At 47.7% G+C, this 15,280-nt stretch overlaps 1 protein-coding gene across 1 annotated transcript; it reads left to right on the top strand.

Annotated features, from left to right (window-relative positions):
* The first annotated feature begins 336 nt into the window (after positions 1-336).
* RHOU (ras homolog family member U) lies at positions 337-7,444 on the top strand. Its single transcript, XM_005518664.3, has 3 exons — positions 337-661; positions 1,444-1,502; positions 4,468-7,444. The coding sequence occupies exons 1-3, from the start codon at positions 337-339 to the stop codon at positions 4,921-4,923; spliced, it is 840 nt and encodes a 279-aa protein (XP_005518721.2). The 3' UTR covers positions 4,924-7,444.
* The last annotated feature ends 7,836 nt before the right edge of the window (positions 7,445-15,280 follow it).

Here is a 15,280-nt window from a genome sequence, read left to right as displayed (position 1 = left end):
GCCGTGCGGGGCCGCGCGGCGCCGGCTCCTCCCCGCCCCGCCTGTGTCACGCGGCGGCGCGGGGCCGGCGGCCGGGACTCTGGCGCGCGGGGCGCGGCGGTAGCAGAGCCGCCGGGAGCCGCCACCGCGCCGGGAGCCGCCGCCACCGCCCGCGCCCGGGAACCGCCAGCGGCACCGGGGCTGGCTTCTCGGCGGTCGCGCCGCTCCTGCCGGCCCGCTGGGGCTCCGCACCGCTCGCCCGCCGCCACCACCGTCGCCGCGCCCCGCCGTCCCCCGGCCGGCGGCTCCGGGCAGCGCGCCGCCCCCCGGGCCGCGGGGCTCTGCGTGGCCGCGCGGATGCCGCCGCAGCAGGAGGGCGAGGCGGGATACATCAGCAAGCCGGTGCCGCCGGGCGGCTGCGAGGTGCCGCCGGTGCCCCCGCGCAGGGTGCGCAGCGGGCGGGCGGCGGCGGCGCTGGGGGCGGCGCTGGGCGGCCGCTGCCGGGCGGCGGGGTCCGGGGCCGTGGCCGGAGCCGGGGCCGGAGCGGGGTCCGAGCCGCGGCGCAGCATCAAGTGCGTTCTGGTGGGAGACGGCGCGGTGGGCAAGACCAGCCTGGTCGTGAGCTACACCACCAACGGGTACCCCACCGAGTACATCCCCACCGCCTTCGACAACTTCTCCGGTAAGTGACCGGGGCAGCAGCGACCACCGGGGCGGCGGGAGGGGGTTCTGCCGTCCTGGGGAGCGGCGCGTCCCGCCCGTGCCGCTCCCGAGGCCATGGCTGGGCTGTGCGGAGAGGACGCGATGTCCAGGTTCGGTGATTTCGTGATGTATTTATGGGGAGCAGGACTCTACGAAGCAGGACAGAGCTTGTCGGGCTGCCATCGCAGCCAGCAACACCAGCCGGTGTCCGGTGTAACGGAGCCGGGCTGGCAGCGGGTGTCATGTGCGGCCAGAGCCGGGCTTTAATTGGGAATCCTCCCATGGAAAGCTCAGCGCTCTCGGGGACATCGGATGCGCCTAAAGGGCAGGTTTAAATACTCGTCTTGTCTTGCCCTTACAAAGGGGGAAGTCCAGGGGTTTCTCTGCGGTTCAGCGGGGGCTTTTCGTGTCCTCGGCGTGCTGAATGTATACGAGGAAGTAAAGCTAAACCTCTGTAGCAGAATATCCCAGACTGCCGGGCTCGCTCCCCGCGCTGCCTGCGGTGGACTTGTGCCCTCACTGCCTAACTCATCTCGTGTAGTAAAATGAATCGGAAAGCCCTGAAGGGCTTGTGTGTGCCCATGTGTTAGCGACGGACTCCCTTCCAGTTCTGCTAAGTTGTTAAATCTAGAATAATTGAAGAAAAGGCTATAAAACCTGAGGGATGGTAAATCTTACTTTTTAGTTTTTTTTCTTTAACGGAAAACACGTAAAGTTGAATTCACCATAGCTTTCCCCCCCTCCGTCTTTTCTCTCCAAAAGCTGTTGTGTCTGTGGATGGCAAGCCGGTGAGACTTCAGCTCTGTGACACAGCTGGTCAGGTCAGTGGAGCCACTTACTTGATTTAAGTGACAGCGGGAGGGGAGAAGTTGTTGCTGTTGCGCAAAGTAGTCCTGCAAATGACTTCATAGATCTGAAAGTATTCCCAGTGTTTGATCACGTTATTATCTCCTGTCATTTCCACTGCTGCTTAACTCATTGCTTTGCCTCTCTGTTGAAGGGCGGGGGACGTACTGTGCCTCCATACAGGGGCTGGGCATAGGCTACTGCTCTGCTGGCTCAAGCTGCAGCTCTGTTTAGCCTGACTAGAAATGCTGAACATATTGGGGACTCAACGACCACCTGGTTTTCTCTTTGAGCGGTTGTCACTGTCTTTATTTTTGCTAAATAATTGCGGGTTTAAGAATTGGGGTGTTTGGCAGGTATGCGTGCAAAGCAACCACAGCTGCTGTAGGTGTCCAGAGATAGAGACTGTGTTTTTGAAGACACAGAAGCTGGAGGGAGAAAAAAGTATTATTGGGTGTTGTCTGTGGAGGGTTCCTATTCGCCATTCCCACCCATTTAGAAAGTGCTGCCGCTGCAAAGCTGAGGTTTGCTGTAATCTACAACCTGAAGAGATGAGGATGGCTGACGCCTCTCATCTCCTACTTTGCCTGATACATAAAAAGAGCCCATGTCCTACTGCCTCAGATTTTCTGGAAGACCCAGGCTTATACCACCCTGAGCAGTGTGCAACACTGCTTGCCAGGGTCGAGGCTGGATAACCAAAAGTAGGCAAAAATATATTGCTCCCTCGCTGTATTTGAAGGCAGTGGGAGTTAGGGTCCTGTGTAGCTTTGTGGATCTAGGTCTATGCCTTCACCAAAACCACGCTGAAAAATCTCAGTGGTCTTAACATACAAACCTATTTAGATGAGTAGTAACTGGGTGCCCTACTTAGAAACGGGGTTTTAAGGGCTTTGTAGTAGTATACAGCAGTGTGCCCTACAAACCAGAGCTAAAATCCTACAAACAGCTTTCTGCAGGTAGTGATATGAAGTCAAACAGCAGAACTGTCCCATGATTTTGTGTCCTACTGAAGAGATAGGTTGGTAATGCAACAGTCTTGGCTGTGCATGTGTGTATGCAGAGCACGACAGGTGAAATTGCCATCGGGTGACAGCCTGTGGAAATGCAGCTGCAAGCTGCAGGAGGGATGAACGGGCCCTGTCACCCCTTGCCTTCCCTGTCCTTAATGGTTGAGGTGTTTGCTCTGGCTGCCCAAGTGCAGCTGGAATGGGTAAAGTTACTGCCTTTAAAATGAAGGGGTTATTCTAAACTGACAGAATTTGCTGTGAGTAAAAGATTCCTGTCTGGTTACTTTGATAAAACTGCTGCTGGGAGATGGCTGCTGAAATCTGGAGCTAAAAAAAGCACTCCAGGCAGCGGGAAATTCAGCACCAGTAGCCCGAAAAGGTGTGGAGTCCCTGCAGTCCCTGGCAGTCCCTGCTATTGAAATGGCAGGATTGTACATAGGATATAAAGGGAACTATTTCATCTTAGTAAGAACCCTTCAGATCTGCTGTTTGCTTCCAAACCCATTGAATTGAGCCCTTTTGAGGTTTCTCATGTAGCAAGGAGAGGAAATTACATGGCAAGGTGCCTTTCTGCAAACAGCCCTGTTGTTCAGAGCAGCATCTCTCAGTAAGTGTGGGGTTTTTCTTGAGCTGAGTGGTGTGAGAGCCTGGTTTCCTCTGAGCCTTAAAGTGAGAATCAAGAGAGCTAATGAATCTTATTTTCTTGACTGGTGTTTTATAAACGTCTGCCTCTCTCAGAGATACTGCTACAAAAATTCATTTGAGCAGAACAAGATTTCTGAGGCTTCTGGGGGACTTCAAACTGCATTTCCTAGGCCTCCAGTGGCTTTAAAGCAAAATTTCACATCTCAAAAATTAACACACTGTTGAACTTGCAATTCATCAATAAACTGAGCGATATATTCATATATTTATGTTTCTGTGCATTTTCAATTCCAAGCATTTGAGAACACGGTCCATTTTAATTAAAATGTCACTGCCGCAGAGGCAAATCCTACCTGTTTAGGCTGCTAGTGTTACCCTGGTTTTATCCTGCTGTCAGCATAAAAGCAGCCTGCCTGGAGTAACCCTTTCTTCTAGCTGCATTCTTCCCTGAGGATCAGCACACCTTTGTTACCATGAGGCATTTGACTTTCTTGTGGCTTAGTCCTGAAGCTGAAAAAGGGCCTTGCTTTGCTGGAGTTCCCACTAAAAGAAAAAAAAAAAAAAACCCAGAAGGGTAGTGCTGGGAGGCTGTGTGCAGTTTGTTTGATGTGGCATGGGTGGGAGGGAAAGGTAAAGCTCTTACTCTATGCCATTGGCATGTTAAGCCTGCACATTGAAAGTCATTATTGCTCCCATCAGATTTAAATCCCTGGGCACAATGGCAGGGAAATTATTCCCATATCCTGTAGGATGTTGCTAAGTAGTTACCAGTTTAAAAGCTGTCTCCAGGAAAGGTACCCAGAAAGGTACACATGCTGCTGCATATCTGCTTTGCCCTTGCCCGGGTCTGTGGGCAGAACAGCTTTGAGGTACACGGTGCTCCTCCTCAGAGCTGCGCACTGACTCACCCTAGAAGATGTGAGCCTGGAGAAAGTGCTCTCTCCCTCTTCAGAGGTTTGTGGCTTTGTGTGTCGTAACCCGCTTCCCGCAGCTTTGCTGAAGTAGGGCAGAGGGCCTGTGTACAAAGAGCAAAGGAGATATTTAAGCACTTGAAATAACCTGCAGCATTAGCTGGAAAATCTCAGGTACACGGGGAAGCCACCACCTTTGTTCTGTGTGCCCAGTGCTGGCAGGGTGTGTGCTGGCTGGCAGCCACGAGATCTCAGGCTGGGTACAGGTGGCTTCTGCTTCTATCACCCCTTGCTGAGTGGTCTGGGTGCTCATTTTGGGGTGCCTGTCAAGATGCTCTTTCTGTGGAGTGCTAACACAGTTTTGTTCTGTGCAGGATGAATTCGACAAGCTCAGGCCTCTGTGCTACACCAACACGGACATCTTCTTGCTGTGCTTCAGCGTGGTGAGCCCTTCGTCCTTCCAGAACGTGAGTGAGAAGTGGGTTCCTGAAATTCGCTGCCACTGCCCCAAAGCGCCCATTATCCTGGTTGGGACGCAGTCAGACCTCCGGGAGGATGTCAAAGTCCTCATCGAGCTGGACAAGTGCAAAGAAAAGCCAGTCTCGGAGGAGGCTGCAAAGCTCTGTGCTGAGGAAATAAAAGCCGCGTCCTACATCGAGTGCTCCGCTTTGACTCAGAAAAACCTCAAGGAGGTCTTTGATGCAGCCATCGTGGCTGGTATTCAGTACTCGGATACCCAGCAGCAACCAAAGAAATCCAAATGTAGGACTCCAGACAAGATGAAAAACCTCTCCAAATCCTGGTGGAAAAAATACTGCTGTTTTGTATAGGGGTTGCAAGGACCTGAGTGCTGCTCTGAGGAAATCAATAGAGGCTATATTAGCTGAAATCTCAATTCGTGTCATCTTGAGTGTATAGTGTAGATCTGTATGTATGTGTATATGTTGCTACTGGATAACTCGGTTGCCCTTTCAAGGGTTGCAGAAGGATTCTTAGTTAAATAATTGCTGTATATCAGGTCTGGCACCCGGTTTTGTGACCAGGACTTCTCATTAAGGAAAGAAAAAGCACCATGTGTCTGTGACCTAAGAAGGATTTGTCCAAAGGATTCAACTTCTTCTGTTGTAAGGTGTATGTGACGGGGAGGAGCACAACAGAGGCCTTCACTGCCAGGGCTTTGCAGGAGGAACGCACAAGCAACGGTGGAAATGTAGAGCTCTGTACATGGACGATCAAAGGGAAAAATAACACTGTGCCTCCTAACTGACATTTGTAGCTTTAAAACCCCACTCTCTTTGTGTCTTCCCAAGCCAATGCTCTTAGGGATCGTTTTTAAAAGGGTATGCAAGAGGTGTAATCTATACGCAAATGCCACGGTTTAAAAAGGTCATGAATATACCTTCAGCTTGTGGTGAGGGAACCTAATCCCTTATGGAGCTGACATCTCATTTGTCACCTCCTGACTTTCAGAAAGTCCCTTCTGTCCTCTTTCCCCTGCCTTTCCCAGGAAGCTGAGTGGAAGCCCAAGAACATAACCAAGCTTTAACTCGCTACCTCGAGCAGTGGCGATTTCCTCTTTGTTTTTGCAGACATGATGACAGTTCATCTATTTCAGCTCAAAGGAATGTAAATACTGTTGTGTTGGGTTTGTTATTTTCTTTCTAAGCAATGTAACAAATACCTGTGCAGCACCATATAAACCGCATCTGGTTTTAAGTCTACAGCCAAGAATTTCAGGATGCCCCACTTTACCTTTTAAGGCTGCTAAACAAGTAATAAATCAGGCAGATTTAGATTTATAACAAACTGGATTCTAGAAACTGAGGCTGCTGCATCCTCTTCATTATGCTGTTTTTAACCAAGTTAAATGTTTCCCTTCTAAAGGCAACAGTCATTTGTGGTTGAATCTTGTCCAAGCTTATAGTTGTGAAATTGTCTGAGGCCATCCCCAAAATTTAACTGATAATTCTTTTTTTTTTAACAGATCAGTCCAACAGATTAACTTAAATGTGCCTAAATGTAGCTGAGGGATCAACACAACTGAGTGTGACCTGTTCTCTGAATCTGGTTCCTACTGAACTCTAAGCCTAATTGCAGTTCTAGTGAGTTTGAGAGACCCGAATGATAATGTGACTCTCTGCAAGGATCAGTATTTAAACCTGTTCTGCAGAGAACATTTAGTTTGTCTTGTCTGTCTGCCATTTTATGGCCACAATTAGGTTTTTTCCCTCCCCTAGATAGTTCAAAATCAAATTATATTTATTTTTTTTTTTTTCCTCTTTGGCCCTAGCCTTGAAGTGACCTTTTCCTTATTCTTAAACTAAACTGTAATGACAGAAGGCCAGAACCCTTTTGCATCAGAAACGAATCAGTGTCTGAAATAATGAACTGTGGAGGCCATTTGAGTTGATAAAGCTGACCACAGTTTACCTCCTGGCCCATTAAGGAAAATGACACTATGTAAATGGATTCTGGGCTATTGGCATAGGCTCCACAGACAGTGTTTTTTCCTTCTCTACAGAAGAATGAGTGCAGAATGGGTAATGATCCATCACTGAAAACTTGAAAATGGGATGGAAATCTTTACCTAGGGCCTAATTCAATAAAAATATGTTGGCTTCTGCACTGGAAGAGCCTGGAAAACAGTTTCCATAGCACAGAAGTTGGATGCATTTGACTTGGTTGGTAATGGTTTAATGTTTACTGGTCCTGAAATTAACATCTGAGCCTTTATATTTCTTACTCAAATGCTTTGACAGGATTTTAGATATACAGTCATGCTGACATCTTGGAGAAAAACAAAGCTAGATTTCTCCTGGGTTTTTCTCTGTAAAAAAAAGTCTCGGTCGCTCAAAAATGTGGTTTTGAGGAGGAGACAGGCTTGAATCTGAGCAGCTTCCGTTTACAAAAATAACAAAATTTTCTCTGCAAGATCATACTGCTTGGTATCATGCTGAACTGGAAGCAGTAGGTTATACTTTATAAGCAGCCTGTTTCATAGTCTGGAGTAGCATTACTTTTGAATGTAGCCAGCTGTGACTGTTTCTGAAGATGTGCTTTATATACAACTTGTTATAGCCCTTTACTAGGTGTGTGTAAACTGAGGTCTGATAACTATGGATACTGCTCTACATGGGGCTACACAGGGTCTAGGTTTTAGAAATCTTACTTTTAAAATTACCAGTATTTTATGAGCATAAATGAGGGGGAGATGTCTCTATGTAGTCTATAATCTGATGTGCCTTATAAAAAACTCTTTTCTGTTTTCTAAGTGTAGGCTATATTCCAAAAGAAATATTTCATGTGAGAATGATATAATGAGGTATTTGGAAATAAATTCTGACCTGTGTATGTGTCTGCCTCTGCTGCCTGCTCGAGGAGGCTGGAGGGCAGTCCCTTGGCTGTGCACTGTGCCAATACACAGCAAAATACTGGGACTGTGCTCCCAGTGCCCTAGCAATAGGCCTCTGCCCGGAAAATACTGCCTTTTCCCTGCACTGCCCCATTCCCAGGGGCCTGGGCTGGGTGGGAAGGGTACAATGGCCAGCTTTCTGTCTCCCTGCCAACACAGCAGCATCTTGCTGTGGCCCTGTGAGTCGTGGACAGGCTCATTGTGCCTGGCCCTGAAAGCGGGGTGAGCAGCAGGGAGCACAGCACAACTGGGGTGTTTGGCCTGCTGCATGTTGTGCCACATGTGTCCTCGGGGGAGCCAGGAGGCATTCTTGGAAGAGCAGAGCCTGTTCCCTTTTGGCACCATAGGTCTTGCTGTGTCACATCTCTCATGCCAGGGCCAAGGTGAGTGATGTTTGAGGTTGTTCGTGCTCAGGAGCTGTGGATGGCTGTGGAACAAAAACCTTCCACCCTTCAGTGCCACTGTCTTAGCCGAGCAGGGAGCAGCATCTAGACCTCCAGGCATTCCCATGGATCCAGTGTCCTGCTCCAAAACTGCTCCAGAGAAGGAACTTTGCTCTGGACCAATCAAGGTTGGTAAACTGTCCCCACTGTGTTTGCTTTTCTGGGAGCTGAGAAGATGCTGAGGAGCATGCAGGGGGTGGCATACCAGGGTGTCCTCCCATGCCACCTGTCTCTTGGGTTATAAGGCCAAGGCATTTTCAACCATGGGAATGCACACAACCTGCACAAAGTAGAGGAAGGAGATCAATGTACAGTTTCTCTTTCTCATGCTTGGTTCCTCACTGGAACGAAGCCTTAGCTTCTTCTCCTTTTTGTTAAGTACCAGGCCAGACACTGCTGGGAGGCTGGTTCACCTGTGGCACAGGACCCTGCCCAAGAGCCCAGCTGGCCAGCAGGCTCCTTTCTGGTGATACCTGCTGTTGAGTCACCACTGCCCTTGCTGGTGCCTTTGGAGAATCACTTCCATGGGGGTTCCATGCTGCAGGGAGCGGAGTCGGGGTGGGCTGCCTGGAGACCAAGTCCCCTCACCTTTGCATACTGACTTTGCAGGAAAAGGGGCCATGCTAACTTAGAGTCCAGAACCTTTGGTTGCCAAATCCTGGCACAAAAATCCGCCTGCCACTTCTGCCAATGTGGGGCATCGCTTTTCTGCTGAGGCAGACTGCTGTCTTGTGCATCCTGGCATCTGGACAAGGCTAAGGCTGTTCAAATCATCCTTTAACCCACAGTAACTTTGTGCCTGGATGTGCTGCTGTGATCAAAAGGCTCCTTCAGCTGCCCTGCTTCAGATACTGGATGGGCCAGCAGCTGGGGCTGATAAGGGCATACTGAAGTAAGCCCACTGTACATAAGATTTCCCAGAATTGCTGAAATAGCTGATGTTTTGTGATGGATGGAAGTTCCCAAGAGAGGACTTTGTTTTCCTTCGTATGAAATTAAACCGCTAGGAAAAATACTAATTTTTTGTTGTTAATGGAGAAAAGAGTCACTTTTATAATTTCCTTCCCTATGTTTAGTGGATTGGAGATGCTTTCAGGGTGTGATTGAAGGTTGACTAGAGCTGAGACCTTGACAAATGTGACAGTTTGTCCTTACAAGGTGTCTGTAAGGACACTTCACCACACTCCTACTTTGCTTTTGATTTTCTTTCTTGATAGCAGTTGCTGACCACAGAGAAGGGGGCACTGCTGCAGGAGACAGGGTTTTTGTATGACCACATGGAGCTGATCTAATGTTCTCATATGTATTATGCTTAAACACTGAACCTTGCTGAAGCATGTGAGTGCCTCTACAACTGAGCAACCTTTCTGAGCTCTAGTAATTGATGTGCTCAGGGGTTTGTACAGAAGAGATCTCAGTTTCTGCCTTTAGTGTTGCCCTGGCATGCAGCAAGGTGAGGAGACAGGAAAAACAACAGCTCAGGAAAGAGTGAGATGTTATAAACCTCAGGAGAACTGGCAAAGGGACTCCAGGGCAATGGGGAGTGATAGACACTACTTTTACCTACTTTAGTCATAAGCAGATTAAAAGTGCAATTAGAGTAATGCATGAGGAAATGAACAGCCCCAAGAAGGGCTGATAAGTACTAAAAGACAGCCTGTTCTTTAGGAAGTCTCAAAGCTGTGGATAGCTGGAAGCTGGGAGGAAGAATCACTCAGCATTTGCTTGGTTCTTACTTTCTCTCCTTAAGCATCTGTGCTGACTAGAGACAGGATGTGGGATGATGTGGATTTTTGGCATCAATCAGGCTGACTGTCCCAGTCTATTTAATGTTTTTGAAAGAGCAGGATGGTTTCAGGCCAACAGCAGGGCCCCAAAATCCAACAAGACCTTTTGAAGCCTTAGCTTCCCACATTGCTGGCAGCCAGCAGGAAGATACAATGGTTGAGGCTTGTTCATTACCCAGTTAGTGCAGTCCTCTATGTATAACCTGGGGAACAAGCAGTTGTGTAATCCAATGAATTTTACCATCTGAGGCAGACTATTCTTCAGCACTGCTGATTTATTTCTCCACAGTTTTAACAGGATTAATAGATCAGTGAGGTGTATGAAAAAAGGCATAAAACCTCAGCTTGGAGCAGCTTTTTATTCAGCAAGGGAAATGTGTCTAGAGAAGGAAGCATGAGGAGCAGCTGTGCTGATCTGCAAGGGGCTGTACCAATCTGAGGAGCTCTCCTGGCTGAAGGAAACCTGCATTAGACACTGATTCATACTCTAGTGCTGAAGAGTGTCTCCAGACATCCCTTGTTCCCTAGGTCTGGGCATTTCAGCTGGATCCTGATCTTATTTGGAGGCAAAGGAGGAATCATTTCACCCAGGTCAGCAGAGTTGCGGACCTGTAAAATTTTATGTAGCCTGAAAAGGACTCAAGCAGCGATCCCTGTTGAGCTTCTGGCACTGCAGGTACACTTGAAACAACATTGCCTCTCTGTGGCACTTTCCCCCCTGGCTTCACTGGGAGGGAGGAATAATGATCATCTTCTGCTGCTCAAAATTTTGCTGGTCTCTGTGGTCCCCTGGGATGAATCTCCCACGTACCTACCTGTCTGTTGTTACGCACTCCTGGTCCACAACTCATTCAGTTAACTCCAAACGTTTTTCTAAAGCCCTTTTCTCTAATTGGGAGGGTAATTTTAGAAGCAGTGGCCAATTTGGGTTAATATAGATGGGATAAATATGACATGGGATAAAGCGTGGTCCTTGTCCAAACAGCTGCTACTTTTCCTATCATGGTGGAACGTCCCTGGCCATGTCTGTGCCTTGGGCTCACTGTGGCCACCTGGCCTGTGTGCCTGTGTGCCTGGTCATAGAATCACTTAGATTAGAAAAGACCTTTAAGATCAAGTCTAACCATTAATCATCACTGCCACATCCACCACTAAACCATGTCCCTTAGTGCCACATCTGCCATTTTTTACATACCAGCAGGGATGATGACTCCACCGCTTCCCTGGGCAGCCTGTTCCAATGATACCAGCCCCTGAGATGCTTGTTAAGACTAGCAGAAAACAAGTTCCAAGTGAAAACGTGACTTTTATATGTGGCATTTCCATTTTCAAGTTGCTGATGGAGTGAGAGCTGCATGCATGGTGTCCTGCCATTTGTCCTGGCAGGCACTTGGCCTTCTGTGCTTCAGCAGGGATAATAACACCATAGGCCAGCTGTACCGTTTTCCTCTGCTTCACTACACTTGACAGTCTTTCAGAAGGGGAACACTGAGCAGGATTTATCTGAGGGCAGTGCTTGGACTATAGCCCCCGCTCCATCACCCACTCTTTCCACAGCCACTCCTCCCCTGCATTCCCCTAGGCAATTTTCTTACTTATTTTTAATTCAAAATGGCATGTTGCCTGAAGCCTGGTGCTCAGCATTTTTCTGCTGCCTGTCTCCCATTCTTCCATCTTTTGAGCTCTGTCATGGCCTTTCCACATTTTAATTACAAACTCAGCAGGCTTCAGGCTTCTCTATTCCTCAGGGCTGAGCAAAACCACTCCTTTTATTTTCTGCTTGTTTTTGCGTAATCTTCTACAACCCACCTGGGTGAATCTGGGGAGGTGACTGGCAGCATGTTGCAGAGCAAAGACTGAAGAAGATTGGGTTGTGATAGTGAGGGGTAAAGTCTCTCTTGCTGCTCGCTGTTGTGGTGGTGATAAGGCTGCTCTGAATGTAGGGGCGGCTGTTGACTTCTTGGGGTGAGGGCGCCTGTATCTGCTGGACTACAGGCAGAGCCCTGGCCATTTTCAAAGGGCTTTGAAGTACCCTCTGACAATCTCCTCTGGGAGATAAGAGATTGCAGGGAGAGGAAGGCGTTCCTGGAAACAGCTTTAACAGCACGTATGTTTATCTAGGCTGGGTAGCCCAGAAGGAGGCCAAAACCTTGGCTGCTGACACCTGAGAAGATATGCAGGGATTTAAGAAGAAATTGCAAAGTAATGCCAAACCTTGGGGTTCCAAAGTTAAAATCAATCCATTTTCTAGCATCTGACTCAAGCCTGCAATTGAATGAGATTTTCATGGGTACATCCCTCTCTCATCCTTTCAGTATCTGCTTGGAGCTGTTACTCATGAGTTTGCCTTCTCCCTCGCAGATGTGGCTGTTGCTGCTTGTGTGGTTGCCCAGGACAGCCAGCCCCAGAGATCCCACATCTCTGGGTGTAGAGAAGTATTACATAAAAACGTATTTGCTTTTATTTGTTTTAAACAGAGCTCCCATTCATTCCATCCCATCATCTCTAGCTCCAGCAGTGTAGGAGGTGGTGAAGAGCAGTTTACAGGTAAGTAGGTGGACGGATGACCGGGAGAATGCCACAGTGACTTGACCGATTGCCTTCTCCGTGTTGTAAACCACCATTGTGTTTTCTTTTTTCCTCCTCAGCTGAAGAGTCCCAGCTTTTATATAGCATCTCCTCATAGAAGAGTTTCTCCATACTCTCAATCATTTTGTCTGCTGTCCCTTTGGGTCTACCCTAGCCCCACCATGCCCACTCTGAGGGCAGAGAGCAGAGCTGCATGCAAAGTATAATCCCATGTTTTGCTCTTCAGCACTCCTCCTGGTACTGCCCAATATTTTACTGGTGGTGTTTCAACAAGTTTGGTGTTGAACCTTGTCTAAAATTTTCTGGAAATCCAGCCGTCCTGTCCCTGAGACTTCCCTTATCCCCAAAAATGCCTGTACCCCATAGAACAGCAGCAGCTTTCCAGAGCATTTCCATTGAGAGAAGATGGACTGGCACTTTCCCAACAGACCATATTGTCTATGTGGTCCATTATGTTACTCTTTACTGTAGCATCTACTCTCCAAGTGAACATACGGGAAATAGTCTGTTGTGCGAGCACTACCGGGAAGGAGAAGCTGCCCAGGGGTGCTTCTGACCCAGAATTTTAATGGATCTATGATCTTGACAAGTGTGAAAGTCAAATGACTGCTTTCTTCATCATCCCCTTCATCAGGAGGACACAGATAGTGAACATTTCCTACTGCTCCACAGTACTATAAGGCTCTACTACCCTTGGCCAAGATTTTCAGGTGTGACACAAGTCTTTGCCACTTCGGTGGGTAGCTCACCAGGGATTGTTCAGTAGTTTTGCTGATCACTGACCCTGTGGAAATCAAGTCCCTTTATCATTATTCCAGGTCTGATTGCATTAATCTCCAGTTGCATTTTGCCTTTAAGCGGCCACAAGTATTTTGTGGTGTCTAAGGTGGGAGGCAGAACAGCAGTACCAAATGATGTTCTCCTGCTGAAGTTCTTTGAGAAAGAGGTCTTCATGCCCTTCTTCAAAGTATAGCTTAAACTTTTTTTGACTCACTGGACAAATACCTTGTACAGGACATGTCATTTTCCCAGTTAGAATGGATACTCATTACATTTTGTAAAAATTGCATTGAGAATGTTCCCATCATAAATTTGGCACTTGTGCAAATATGACATTTATGGTGGCAACCCAGACAGCAGATATGGCCTAGTAATTTCAAAATATTCCTAATTTTCTGGAGATTGTGATCCCAGAATTTCAGCAATATGCAGCTGCTTGTTGCTTGACTTCAGGCTGTGGGGACATTTGATATACCGTTGCTCTAGGCCAGGAAACAATGATGAATGATATTATTGTGGCTACTGCCTTTAGCAGGAAAATGCAAAAGAAGCAAGTTGGATTCTAACCTGATGTTTAAAGAGGTGAAACTTCCCCTTTCTGCATTGGGAGCTTACTGTCAGGATGCAGACAGCAGCCTGTGAATGTGGTCAGGCATTTCAACTCTGTGAATTCAGAGAAGCAACTGTTACATTCAATGCTTTTGGGGGCAAAACCATCAAAATAGTGATGAGAAACAGCAGACAGGTGGCTGTTGGCAAGCCTGATGATGGAAGGATGCCTTGATAAGTGCCATTATTGTTAGGGATCCAGGCCAGGCATTTGGAGTTTTTCATCTGAAGGGTCAGCTAAAGCAGTCACTAAACCCCTTTAAAGTGCCACAAATCCATCCTAATTGAGACCAGGTGGTTCTGACTGGAGGCTGCATCTGCCAGTAAAGTTTTGTGGTGTGAGCCAGGACCGGCTGACCAGGAAGCAGCCCCAGATCCTCATCGATCTGACACAGTTCAAAGTGAATCCACATGTCCCAGCAGCTTTCTTATGGGTCCTTTGTGTCACTTTTCTGTACAGCTGAGCTCTTAACATTTATGAGGCTTGAAATGTTGACCTGTGCTTTGGATGCAGAACACCACAGAGGAGACAGCATCACAGAGAAAGAAATGGAAGTGGCACTGGGCAGAGTTTGGGCTGCAACCAAGCAGTGCCCTGAGACTGCTGGGGCTCTTCACAGTCCTGACGTCGTAATTTCTGTAATGAGCAGGATAAAAAGGTGTTTGCAGCTAGGAAGTGCCAAATCCTAGCACTGGTTTAACCACTGTCCTGGTTTAACACAAGCCCCCATTTGCTCTGTAGTCCAACCTATCGGTGTCAGAGGCGTGTTTCCATCAGAGGACAGCAGTTGCTGCACAGGTTCCTATTCATTTTCCCCCAACACTCTGTATTTCTCACCCAGGCACTTCTGTTTTTGATGCTTAGGAATAAAGGTGGCCAAAATATAGCATAGTCTGGTGTTTACAAACAGCTTTGTCTCCTGGGGTTGACCAGGGTGGAGGTTCTCAGGACATATTTTCCATAAAATCCCCATAATGGAAAGGCTTGGCAGCGCTCTTTTTTTCCCCCATTTCTCTTTTACTATTCTGGATGGTGGTTTTATTCCCAAGAGCAATATTACAGATTGATAATTTCCCCAGATGCTGCAACCAGGCTGGAACAACTTCTTCAAAGATTGCTCCATTACCTCTCCCGGGTCTCCACAGCTGAAACATGTTGCCTCTCAAAAGTGAACACTTGAGTGGGTAAAAGTGTAATAAATGGAATGGTAACATTGATGGTGCTCATTTGGAAAAGGAGATAATCTCCTTTGTTTGCACTACCACGTGTTAGCGGGTGAAGCATCTGCAACATTTGCTCAATAAAGCTGGTGCTGGATTTGTCTCCATTGCATAGAAAATCCTCTTTAATCTTGCGAAATGCTATCTCTGTAATAAGAAGTATATCATGACTTGCATCGCTTTGCTTTTCCCCCTCTATTGTCTTGATCCGATGTGGTGCCAATTTGCAAACATTTAGTGGGATTAAAGCATTAGGCTTGTGCGAGGGGGAGAAGCCTCATGTAATGTGAAGAGAAAAAGAAGAGACAGAAGTTATTGTATAAATATGCTTCCAGACACTTTTTAC

This window comes from Pseudopodoces humilis, chromosome 3 (genome assembly GCF_049639895.1).
Source record: "Pseudopodoces humilis isolate 2021_Gansu_Grassland_sample_001 chromosome 3, ASM4963989v1, whole genome shotgun sequence".
Lineage (NCBI taxonomy): Eukaryota > Metazoa > Chordata > Aves > Passeriformes > Paridae > Pseudopodoces > Pseudopodoces humilis.
This window is presented reverse-complemented; position numbering and strand designations above follow the sequence as displayed.

Bases quoted from the DNA above. Each gene is read 5' to 3' on its own strand.
- RHOU (XM_005518664.3), top strand. From the start codon at position 337: ATGCCGCCGCAGCAGGAGGGCGAGGCGGGATACATCAGCAAGCCGGTG. The intron at 662-1,443 runs GTAAGTGACCGG...TCTCTCCAAAAG, and splicing joins CGCCTTCGACAACTTCTCCG to CTGTTGTGTCTGTGGATGGC. The intron at 1,503-4,467 runs GTCAGTGGAGCC...TGTTCTGTGCAG, and splicing joins TCTGTGACACAGCTGGTCAG to GATGAATTCGACAAGCTCAG.